This window comes from Barbatula barbatula, assembly GCF_947034865.1.
Source record: "Barbatula barbatula genome assembly, chromosome: 21".
NCBI lineage: Eukaryota > Metazoa > Chordata > Actinopteri > Cypriniformes > Nemacheilidae > Barbatula > Barbatula barbatula.
In genome coordinates this window covers 13,033,029-13,044,932 of record NC_136784.1, presented here as the reverse complement: position 1 = coordinate 13,044,932, position 11,904 = coordinate 13,033,029, and the positions used below count along the sequence as shown (strand labels likewise).

The 11,904-nt window shown below is 39.1% G+C and overlaps 1 protein-coding gene across 1 annotated transcript; it reads left to right on the top strand.

Moving 5' to 3' along the window:
- The first annotated feature begins 488 nt into the window (after positions 1-488).
- Positions 489-11,729, top strand: mfsd2ab (MFSD2 lysolipid transporter A, lysophospholipid b). Its single transcript, XM_079485451.1, has 14 exons — positions 489-800; positions 2,483-2,608; positions 3,393-3,517; positions 6,368-6,491; positions 6,588-6,666; positions 6,785-6,969; positions 7,052-7,142; positions 7,587-7,705; positions 7,852-7,935; positions 8,750-8,833; positions 8,958-9,070; positions 9,164-9,307; positions 9,654-9,830; positions 9,980-11,729. The coding sequence occupies exons 1-14, from the start codon at positions 714-716 to the stop codon at positions 10,032-10,034; spliced, it is 1,593 nt and encodes a 530-aa protein (XP_079341577.1). The 5' UTR covers positions 489-713; the 3' UTR covers positions 10,035-11,729.
- The last annotated feature ends 175 nt before the right edge of the window (positions 11,730-11,904 follow it).

Sequence of the window (11,904 nt, the reverse complement as noted above, 5' to 3'; positions counted from 1 at the left end):
TAAAAATAATAAAATGTATAGCTAATAACAAAACAAAATAATGTTATCATCGTGTATATCATCATACATTTATAAGATTTAATATTATTGTATTTTAATACCTTTTTACTAATATAACTTTTTATACACACCTATACCTTGTTGCTACCTTGGTTTTTTTTTTTTTTTTATGAATTTTTTTTTAAATCGGACCCCAAGTCTGTAATAATTTGATGATGATGATTATGATGATGATGATGACGATGAAATATCACATAAGCCCAGCTTTTTAAAATATATTGTTAAACCATATTCCTATCCACGTGAAAACATATCTGCTTTTGCTCTTTTGTCTATTCTGTCTTCCCAACATTTAGGTTCGACAACATCGGACTTGCAAATGTTTACTTTTAGGCAACCCCTAACATTTTACTCTTTGACGTCAGAGTGATGACGCCACCTTCTCGTCGGCGTCGGCGGGACATCATTCGACGGAAGTGGGCGCGTTTGAACATGAATGACTTTAGGGGTGGAGCATCCAACGCCTCAATTACTACAGCCGGGTGTTACACGAGTCTTTAGAAACACAGGTTGATTCCACAGCAAACGTCTTAATCTCGCGGCAACATCAGACGTTTTTCTTACTGAATGTTACATTGTTTCAATCCTTCGCCGCCGCCATTCAGCAAGTCTCCTCGTGAGAAACGATTTAAGCGTAAAACTACAGGAACGACATGGCAAGAGGAGATGGCGCAGAGCAGTTTTCCAATGCTAGTCTCCTCCACAAACCCGGACCAGATGAGATCAAACTATCAGCAAAGGTACGAAATTCATCACGGTTCGTGTCCAGATTCATTTACAATTTAATGAGCAGACGTGTTTTAGTCTCTGTGGAGGAGCGGTTGAGAAGCTCAACGAGTGGGAGCGGCTACACGGCTCAAATACGTGTCACGTATGAATCGGGGAACGCGCCCCATGCATCCACGCTGCTCTTGACCCGACAAATGACACAATTTACGTTGTAATATACAACTTCACGATACGTTTTTGAAATCCAGTGTAACGAGCGCACGGACCGTCCTTTAAAATCGAGATGTTACCGCGTCACTCGCCGGATGTGAGAATTCGAATAAGAGGCTGAATTCGCCGCTGCACGCTGAAGGGTCTATCACGCAACCCGTGGTTCTGAGATGTGCGTGGGTTAAAATATCGTTGGAACGTATACAAGCCGATTACGATTATAGCGATTTGACCGTGTAGCCTACAAATAATTTTCCTCAAAGCGGTCACGGGTCTTTCTGCGTTTGTACTTTCCCCTTCTAGAATCACAATTCATTTTGCCGTTGAACGACGACAAAAAAAGACAAGAAAGAAACCAATAACAAATAAGTGGTGTTTATGTTTTGAACTGGTGTCAATATTTTGGTTTCTGACCCACACGCGCTTTGCCACATCATCGGTAAGATGCGTGTGTCGTGTTTGCTTGCCACCTGCTGTGGTAATCGATACACTTCATGGGATCGCTGTTAAGTGATGTGTCTCTTTATGTTGTAAAACTGTTGAGGAAATTCAGGCTGAACGATATTATTTGACTCGTCCTTACACTTGTGGAACGGTTTAATGCTCAAGGATAACATCACAATTCCTGGTTCCCACAGTTCCATGTTGGCCTATCTGTTTTCTTGAGGAAATTACCTTCTCTGGAAGGGTGCAACGTTTTAACGCTATTGAGCGTGCTTGTATACTTTCTGCTTTATTTACACTTCAACCTATGTATATCGGCAGAATAAAGTATGAATCTAGAGTTAACAAAGTCCCACTTCAACAATGTGCCACTGCCGAGTTAACTGTTGAACTTCTTCTAAAACAATTGTTCTTCTGCGCTGATATCTAGTTTCATTTAGCCATCCAAAGTACTCTGTGTTATTGCGAGTAGGCTACACATCGCCTCGGTGCTCTCTGACAGGGGGCATTGTGAGAACGTCCTGAGCAGAACGACAAGTTTGCACTGTAGTTGCTCGCTGTGGTCTTCACGGCACAACTTTAGAGGTTTATTTTTGGACGGTGCACATGACGAAAACTCAGCTGTCACAAGCAAATGCATTTGAATCACTGAACTTACTGCTAAGGGTTTAGGGGAAAGTCACGCATATAATTGTGATTTTGCCAGTTGCAGAATGTGCTTTCCTACGTGACCCAGATAAAAGCATCAGCACAAGTTTATGAGCAACGAGGTTATGTTTGGATTAGGACCAAACAGCAAGTCAAGCAGAAATGCACAGTACTATTAGCATAATTAAAACAAGCGCTTGTCTAACAGGCTTTGCAAACGTCTGGCCATCGTTCGACTGCTTACATCACCATTAGATTCATTTAAATCTCAACCGAGACAATGTGAACCCTCCATGACCTGCCTGAGTGTGACATATCATGCCATATTCTGAATTCCGAGAGGCCTTATGAATACGATTTAAGATGATCTTTATTTTCTTTTTTCAAACAGAGCGAGACTAGAAATCGTTTATCGGTGTGCAATAAGTTGTGCTACGCTGTTGGAGGAGCCCCGTACCAGATAACAGGATGTGCGCTTGGCTTCTTCCTCCAGATCTACCTCCTGGATGTTGCTTTGGTGAGTACAGATAAAACCTTTTATAATTATTTCTAATTTCCAAGCTGTACCCTTGTCGAGTTTTAAAAGGCGCTTGGACTTCAGATTATGGTTACGATGTGAAAAAGCCACGAGACGTTTTCCCGACAAATGTAATACAAATAATTCACAGTGTCGTAACTGCAGATCAGATTGACTGTGTGAAAACTGATTGTGAACTTCAGGGGGTGTTGGGTTTCTATACACCCCTTGCCTACACAGTCACGAACAGTCCGTACAGTCACAAAGGAGGAATTGTACTGGAAAATGAATAGGTGGATACTGTATAAAGTTCTCATGCCATTAACTTTTAAGGCTGTACTGTATTCTTGGCAGTCTTATTGGCCAGATTAAAGACCTTGGGTAAAACCAGCTCAGGATTGTTCTAGTAGCTCTCAACATTTATCATGTCACCAAGACCTGCACAAGTGTGAGCCTTGCTAATGTATTCCCACAATTAATGCGATGCTTAACGTCGACAGGCAGAGCTTTATAAAAGTCTTTTTCGGGACATAAAGCAATGGCAACGGTGAAGTTTCCTTGATGTGTGTTTTAAGGATATCATCTCCTTCAAGGTCATTGAGTAAACCCCATGCGCTCCTCCTGGTCACTGTTTAATGTTATTATTATCCAGCATAAAGTACAAAAAAGTGAAACCATCTCCAAGTGAAAGTGGAGCATAGAAATAACATTTAATATGAATCCGAATGGCAAATGTTTTGGATTTGTCAAATAATTACATTTTGATTATTCTCTTTCTCTGTAGTTGGAACCATTTTACGCCTCCATCATCCTGTTTGCGGGTCGAGCATGGGATGCCATTACAGACCCCACGGTGGGCTTTCTAGTCAGCAGAAGCCCATGGACCAGATTTGGACGAATGATGCCCTGGTATGTTTTTCTTCACTTGTTCACTTTGCTGAACTACATGACACATTGAACGAGTTGGAATTGTCTTACGCGAGGAACAAGTTGCCTGTAGTAACGTCTGCCTCTTTTATAACCTTTTCTTGGATTAGTTTCACAATTTTACCCACCACGCTCTTCTGATTGATAGCATTCTCCCGAAATGAATCTCTCCGCCTTGTCACTTGCTTTGTCTTCTGACCCATATCTCCATGGATTTGAAATGTCAGGAGGTACGGTCTTCAAGTGAAAGCGCCAAGTGTGTCTGGTTCTTGTTCAAGGAGGGGGGCCTCTGTGAACTTTGCCATCAGCCAATTTGCTTTTATATCCAACCAACTAGATCGGATTTATAGACCAACATGACCACTTGCATTTGATCAATCTAATCAAACGATTATTTCTTAGTATGCACTTTTTTCTATGGTGGTGAATGTGTGGTTAACCTAACAAAAAATGCAACATTGCGTGTGTTGCTTGACAGTCGACTCTTAACCTTACACTCCCTCAGGCATGATCTGTCCTTACATTGATGCCTGTGGTAAAGGTCTAGTTTAGAGAAAGCTCCAGGGCTTCTAAATATACTGAAGAGTTTCAGGTTTGGTTCGTTTAGTTTTTTTTAGGATTGCTGACGTGCTAACTAAAAGCCTTGGAATCCAGTCTCAGAAGTCACTCATTGAAGGAAATCCGGAAGTTCTTAAAGTTCTCGGAATGGGGGGGGTGGGGTTAGGAATGCCTGATGCTATTCGAACTGAACATGGAGCGTGTAAAGGAATCTGGTAGGAAAGCGGTGTGAAAGTTCAGCATTAATGAGCTCAGTGCCAGTGAACACAGCAAGACCGTTGAATACTCTTAGGGGGGTTTATTAGAAGATCCCTCGTGACGTCCGGGATTGTGTGGTGATGTCACTTGGGAGAACATGAGTGCCAGAGGGACTTTTGTAGGTATGGGATACAGAGATCTGGAAGAAGGTCTTCAGAGAGTCATGAGGAAAATAAGTCATTATAATTGAATTTATATGAGATAAGCTTTTATAATCCTGGCAGTTATAAAAGGTTAGCAACATATTCTGATCCCGTCGTGATGAAAGTCTGCAGCCAACATGATAAGATGTTATCACATTTTAAATAATCCAAAATATTTGATAAATCCGCAATTGACTTTCATTTAAGGGACGTATAAAGCAAAATGGAAGACATTTAGAGTCCGAAAGGCGCAACTTTGTTATTTGTTTAAAACATTGTTACATGGAAAGTGGTCTGAATAGCTCGTTGTTATATAATAAAAGTGCCGAGTGCTTAGGAGGGAGATATTCCTGTGCCTGTCTGTGTGAGGAACATGCATCAGGAGAATATGCAAATAAGGGAACTCTGAGTGGTCCAACCCACAACACACCACTGCTGTAAGCCAATCAGAATGAGAGAAGGCAGACCAGCTGAGAAGTCTATAGACGGCCCACAGCTGACGGGCGGTGGGGTTATTATAGTTCAAATGGCGGTCTGAAAGAGTGACATGCATGCTGTTTTGGTTACACGTTTGATCGGTTGGACTTTTTGGTTAAAAAAATGTAAAGCAAACTTTTGAAGGGTTTTTAAAGTCACAAGATGAAATGACAATATGAAAATATGCTTTATTAATAGCACTTTCGTACATTGATGAGAGATGGGTTTTTACTGGCTTTAATTCCTGTTTACTTTCTAATGGCAATACATGTTATCACATTTAGCATTAGTATTTATTTATAATTATTATTCTCAATGGGTTTTGTTTGTAAGATGAGTCTGTTTAAAGATAATAATAGATTGCAGTTCTAAACAATACCAGGTTACTTAGAGTTATTGGCCTAAAATGCACGGTTATAACCTTAAATTGTGCATATTTATATACAAATATTTACTATGGTCTAATATCCAATCGAAATAACGGCGGGGAAAGCTGTTGATCATTTTACCATTTCAACTTATTTCATTCTATTTAATTATCATTTAACAGTGCTTCATTTAAATGTACATTTTTTTATTCATTTCACAAGTTTTAGAAATGAACAAATATTTTGTTTGAGGGGGATTTTCGCACAGGATTTAATTTCTTTCCCTAAAGCTCAATGAACACATCTGTGCATATTTGTGAAATAACATTACAGTCACACTAGGCGTATTTGTGCAAGAAATCTTGAGCAACGACTCGTGCCAAATTTCCAACTGTGCCTTTCAAAACTGTGTTTATCTGCAATGATTGTTTCAGAAAAATCTGTAGAATTGATTAAAATGTGGTCAAACCAACTGAAAGGGATTCATGTTCTTGTGTTTACTAAAAACACACAGCTTAGGAGCAAAACACAAATTGAATTCTGTTAAAAAAAACATGCTGCTCAAACGAAAATATGTGTTTCTGTGAATTGGTTTTGGAAGTACTGTTGAGCATTTATCCAGATCCAGTACACCACCATTTAGTTTTGTCAATTACAAAACCAAAAAACTGCTCATGTACAGTTTGTTCTCCATCTTGGCATCCGGTTGGCTCACCTCGCGTGGAACAATAAGTCTGACGCAAAGAAGGGAAGTCGTCTCCGATGTGATTATTTCTTCCATTTCTCAATGTGAAACTGGTGATGATGATGCTAAAGGGAAGGAAAGCCATATTTGGTCCTTTGAAAGGTTGAATGATGTGTTAAGTTACAGGATGGGCAACATTACGTTGCGTTTATACTTTAACATGATTTATACTGTGTTGAGAAATTCTCTGAACTTCTTTGAGAGCTGTAAAACAATTTCCATAGATAAAACCTAATCTTGTTCATTCACTTTGGCCTAATGAAATCATATTCTTTATCTACAGGATTGTGGTGTCCACCCCGTTCGCCGTGCTCTGTTATTGCCTCATCTGGTACGTGCCCACTGTTGACCAAGGCAAAGTTGCCTGGTACCTGATCTTCTACTGTGCATTCCAAACGTTACAAACCGTGAGTAACAGTCTTTGTATGAACATGTGTGCTAGCATTCGTGGTTTTCTGTGAATTAGCATTGACCCCCGTGACTTCTCTTATGTCTCCAAACAGTGCTTCCATGTGCCGTATTCTGCCCTTACCATGTTTATTAGCACCGATCAGAAGGAGAGGGATTCAGCCACAGCGTACCGTAAGTTTCATTCAGTACCTTGTGCTTTGACACATCTACAACTGGTTATGTACCCTGAAAATAAAGATGGCAACCTGCTGTACATTTGCGTTGCTAACTGTCAGCTGTCTCACCTCAGGAATGACGGTTGAGGTTTTGGCCACACTCATTGGCATTGCAGTTCAAGGTCAGATCGTGGGGATGGCCAATGCTCCTTGCATCCCAAACATGGAGGACCTCAACTCCACTGATCTCAACTCCACCGACCTACAGGCAGGTCTTGATGTCAACATCACTCAGCCTCCTGTTACGCTGGGACATCTGGTATGTTTTTCTTTTTTACAAGGTTTATTGAATTACTATTGTTGTTATGTTGGTGTTTAATGATGTTTTAATTGTCCCACAGAGAAACGCTTACATGATTGCATCTGGTGTCATCTGCTCCATCTACATTCTCTGTGCCGTGGTGCTGTTCCTTGGTGTGAAAGAGCAAAAAGGTATGTGCATGTAACATTGCCAAGCTTTGTTACATAAACGAAGCCCAAGCTTGTTTTCTTTGCTTTTGTTAAACTCCCAGGAGTGAGGATTCCTTGACGATTTCCCGTAGCGATAGGTTTTGATTGCAGATGTAGCCGCTGCGTTTCCACAGGGCTCGCGTTACTGTAGTTGGCCCACAAACAGAGAACTCGTCTCATGTAATGTCAGTGAATTAGCTTTCAAAGCACTCAGAGGGGCTTCCAAAGTTGGGAACATGCTATAAGGAGGTCAGTTATTTTAGCTTACAAAATGTTGAGATCTTTGTAATGTAATGCTGGGAAAATAAACTTGGTTGTGCAAGGAGACTGATGGGACATTAATAAGCAAAGTGCTTTTGTCTTTTTGTCATTTTTTCAAACTTGTGTTTAGTGTTTATGCTCATCCCTCTTTCTTCTTCCTCCTAGAGACCTGCAGGGTCAGAAACGAACCCATGTCGTTCTTCCAGGGCATCCGTATGGTAATGGGTCATGGTCCTTATGCTAAGCTGGTCATGGGTTTTCTCTTCACTTCTCTGGCTTTTATGGTAAGTTCTGAATTTTGGTTTCCCAACAGCACCTTTTGGTTTTTAAACCTCTGACCAACTAGGATCACCATGGTTATATTTGGCAATGATATTGTATTGCAAATGTCATTTCAGCTCATATTGTATTTCTATAAATGTTTTTGCAGCTCCTGGAGGGAAATTTTGCACTTTTCTGTATTTACAGCCTGGGCTTCAGAAATGACTTCCAAAACATCCTGCTTGCCATAATGGTAAGCTAACAACAAGGCGTGTTTTCATTAACCTTTTATCATAATAAAGGGCTTTGTTATTTTAGACAGTATTGAATTTGAACCCTTTCAAGGGAGGGAAACAAAGGGTGTGTAATGTGACAATGGAGTTTTTCAAAATGACTTCTATTATTCTGTGCGTGGGTCACATTTACCGATCAGTAAATGGGTACACAATCAATCAATGTTTATTTATATAGCACTGCGTTTACACTTTAATTAAATATATACTAAACCCCGGTTGTAGAGACATTGTGAGTAAAACTAAAGCCTTTGACTTTGAATCCAATACAACAAATTTGATGAAAGAAGAAAAAGACAGAAGAAACAGAGAACTACTCCAGAAAACTCAGTTTAACAACACATCCTCAAATGACCGTAAATGAATAATAAAGATTGTTTGGTTTGTAAATATGGGTATGGTGTTATGGAATGAGAGAGAAGGATTAATGTTACAAATGAACAGAAAACTCTGAATACAGATACAATACTTCAGGTGTGTCTTGTTCTTGTGCTTTGTTAAAGTTTTGAATCATTTGAACATTTAAATGGACAGAGAGACACAGTAAAATAAATGTTCCTTTATGACTAGTGTCTGGGATTATGAGGTCACTTATTCAGTAGATGAAGACTGCTTAAAAGTGCCACACAAACCACCATTCCTGTATTGTTAGTTAAAGCGATGTGCTGTTATACACCCATAGCAAAGATGCCATCATTCTAAAACCAAATCTTATATAAGCCAGCACATGGATTGTAAAGCTTTATTCATTGTGATTTATATTTTCTTTTTCAGCTCTCTGCCACACTTGCTATCCCATTCTGGCAATGGTTCCTTACAAAATTTGGCAAGAAAACTGCAGTGTATATTGGAACAACAGTAAGTATTGGCAGTGATTTGCTAACATTTGAGTATTAACGGTGGATGAGTTATGTTTCCTTGAACCACAGCTGCATCTGTTGGTCTGACATTCTGTAACTGACATCTTGTATTCTCTTTGCAGTCTGTGGTACCTTTCGTGGTCATGGTAGTCCTAGTGCCAAGCAATCTAATTTTGACATACATAGTGTCATTTGCTGCCGGAGTCAGTGTTGCGGCAGCCTACCTGCTGCCATGGTGAGTGACTGTTAACCGATATAAACCTGTGAACGTTATGTTTGTGTGCTTCCAAAGTTTCCGTATTCATAGTGTATTTCTTCTGTGTTCCAGGTCCATGCTTCCTGATGTGGTGGATGATTTCAAAGTACAAAATCCTGATTCTCAGGGCCATGAAGCCATCTTCTATTCCTTCTATGTGTTCTTCACCAAGTTTGCATCTGGTGTTTCTTTAGGAGTCTCCACCCTCAGCCTTGAGTAAGTTGCAGCAAACATCTTCACATCCTCGTACAATAAATCGTATCTGAAACCACACTAGAAGTAATCTTGCATTCCTGTATGGGAGATCCAAGCTTTTAAAGTTGGATTATGCTGGCTGCTTGATCCACTAAGATCGCATTTGGTTATATTTTCACTGTACAAGAATGTGTCTGGCTTCTTTTCTTTGAGATATAATGCGATTAGAGACCAATGACCATGTTGAACACTGATTACGAACTCATGGAAAGTCTCACATGAAACAGTCATGAGGTTGGATTTATCTGGATGTATGTTAATAACACACTCATTTTTCCCCTCTCTCATTTCTTACTTTTTTCAATAGTTTTGCCGGTTATGTGACGAGAGGTTGCACGCAGCCAGCAGAGGTCACTTTAACTTTGAAGATCCTGGTATCTGCTGCTCCAATTTTCTTTATCATTATTGGGCTAATCATTTTCATCTCCTATCCCATCACTGAGGAAAAGAGACAGGGTAATCGTAAACTACTTAATGAACAAAGGTAAAACCATCAAATTATTTGAAGTACTAAATCACTCCTTGTGAAGTACACGTACTTGAAGATCATATAATCTTCTTGAATAAGTTCAAATAGCTTTGCAATATCAATGGACTTGTTTTTAATTGTGACCTTTTATTCTCGCTCTTTAGAGAAAATGAGGTCGACTCGGAAACCGACTCCACCGAGCTCAATATAATTTTATAGCACCAGACCCAAACTACTGTACCGTTTGCTTCAGAACAGCGAAGGCAAAAGAAACCGGAGAGTAAGTGCTTTGAACCAGCAGCGCATGCTACCTTGTGGCTAAAATATATCGGCCTAAGTCACCGTACCCTCTACACAACAAGTGGATGGACCTGAAATGCAGCCTTTGACTGTTTAAATCCAAAGTGCCTTGTCATTTCCAGTGCTGAAGGACACGATGTGTTTCGCACACAAAAGTTGAGGGTGGCAAGGTTGGTTTGTGCTGCTTGCTGGAGAAGGATTTCACAGTGTACCAAACCAGCAGACTTTTGATAAAAGCACACATTTAAATCTTCACTAAATCCTTCTGGGGTGAGATATGCCTTTCATGAGAGGAAACTTTAAAACGTTTTTTTGGGATACTATGAAAGGTTCTTTTTGGGAGGAATGTCTGTGTTCACTATGTAAGTAAGATCCGTGAATCTAATTTATTTATGAATACGTTTGTGCACCTAACTGCATGACTTAAAACCTAAAACCATAAGACTTAACTTAAGTACATCAGTACATTCAAACATCAGTACTGCTAACAAAAGAGGCTTGTTTTTCACTTTTCACAAGAGGCAGATTTCTCATTTTCATATGTTTTCACCTTCCACCAACCTTTTTTCTATGTACATCAGTCTCATTGGGCATGCACGTTTTATATGGGATGAACCAAAAAGATGATCTTCCCGATTTGAACCCTTTGTGCCTGTAAAGATGAACATAAGAAAAGAAAACGTATTGGGTCAAGTTCAGAATCCATTTGTATCCACAGTAAGAAATAATCAAAACTGCTGTGAGGTAAACCGGTAATAATGCTGTAGCAGGAAGCCATCTAACTTATTTAGTGCTCATGGGGTTAAACTGTATGATCAAATGCTTCTGATGTATGGCGAACAAGATTATTTAAGTATTTATTACTTTTTTAAATCTTATGTTAATTCCATTAAGTTTGTTTCTCCCACCTTCCTTAATTTATCTTGTTTAAGAGCCTCTTTAAAGTAAAATAAGGGCAATTACAAAAGAGTGTCACTGCAGAACAATGACCTCTAATGTATCATTAATTCCTATGGAAAAGCCAATGAATTTGTTTGCTGAATGCTTTAGGTATTGAATGAATATGATCTTTGTTTTTTGTTAAATGTCAGTGTCCCTTTGATTGTCCATATTACAGTTGACCCAAAAGTGCTAATGTAAGGCATTATTTTATTAATGTACAGTAATAATGTTAGATCTCTGCCTGCAACGTATGTGTCAAAGATTTGAATGCCAAGTGTTTTACCATGTGTATGATCTGTAATATAAATGTACATAGACCAGCTTAGAGGTAAGGAATGATCGTTGTCATTTTCTATCTGGGCAGAAAAGTGTAAATACGTCTGTGTAAGTGTCATATGTTATACATATGCACATATACGTATCATGTACTGTTTTGGGATGTTCTTGGTTTGATTTAATACCGTTTTCTATCTGCTGCCAATTTTGATATGACAATGTCAAATTCGCCTTAACACAGGTTTGGTAAGAATTGCATTCTGACATCACAATGTACAGTTTGTATAAATAAATGTGCTTTGATCGTTTATTAATGGAATTGCTGTAAATGTAGATGTTTGGTTATTTAAATATAATATCTATAATAAATGCTCATTCATGTTTGAGAGACATCTGAACATCATTCTTTTTTTCTATGATACAGCATGTTAAATACAAGATCAAAATAGTAAATACTTATATTGTTGGAATCCTACTCCGCTGTATAATAATTCATATAAGTACTTTATAAAAATTATATCCGTTTTAGTGTGTCAACTCCGTATACAATCTCAGCCCATCATTTAAATCC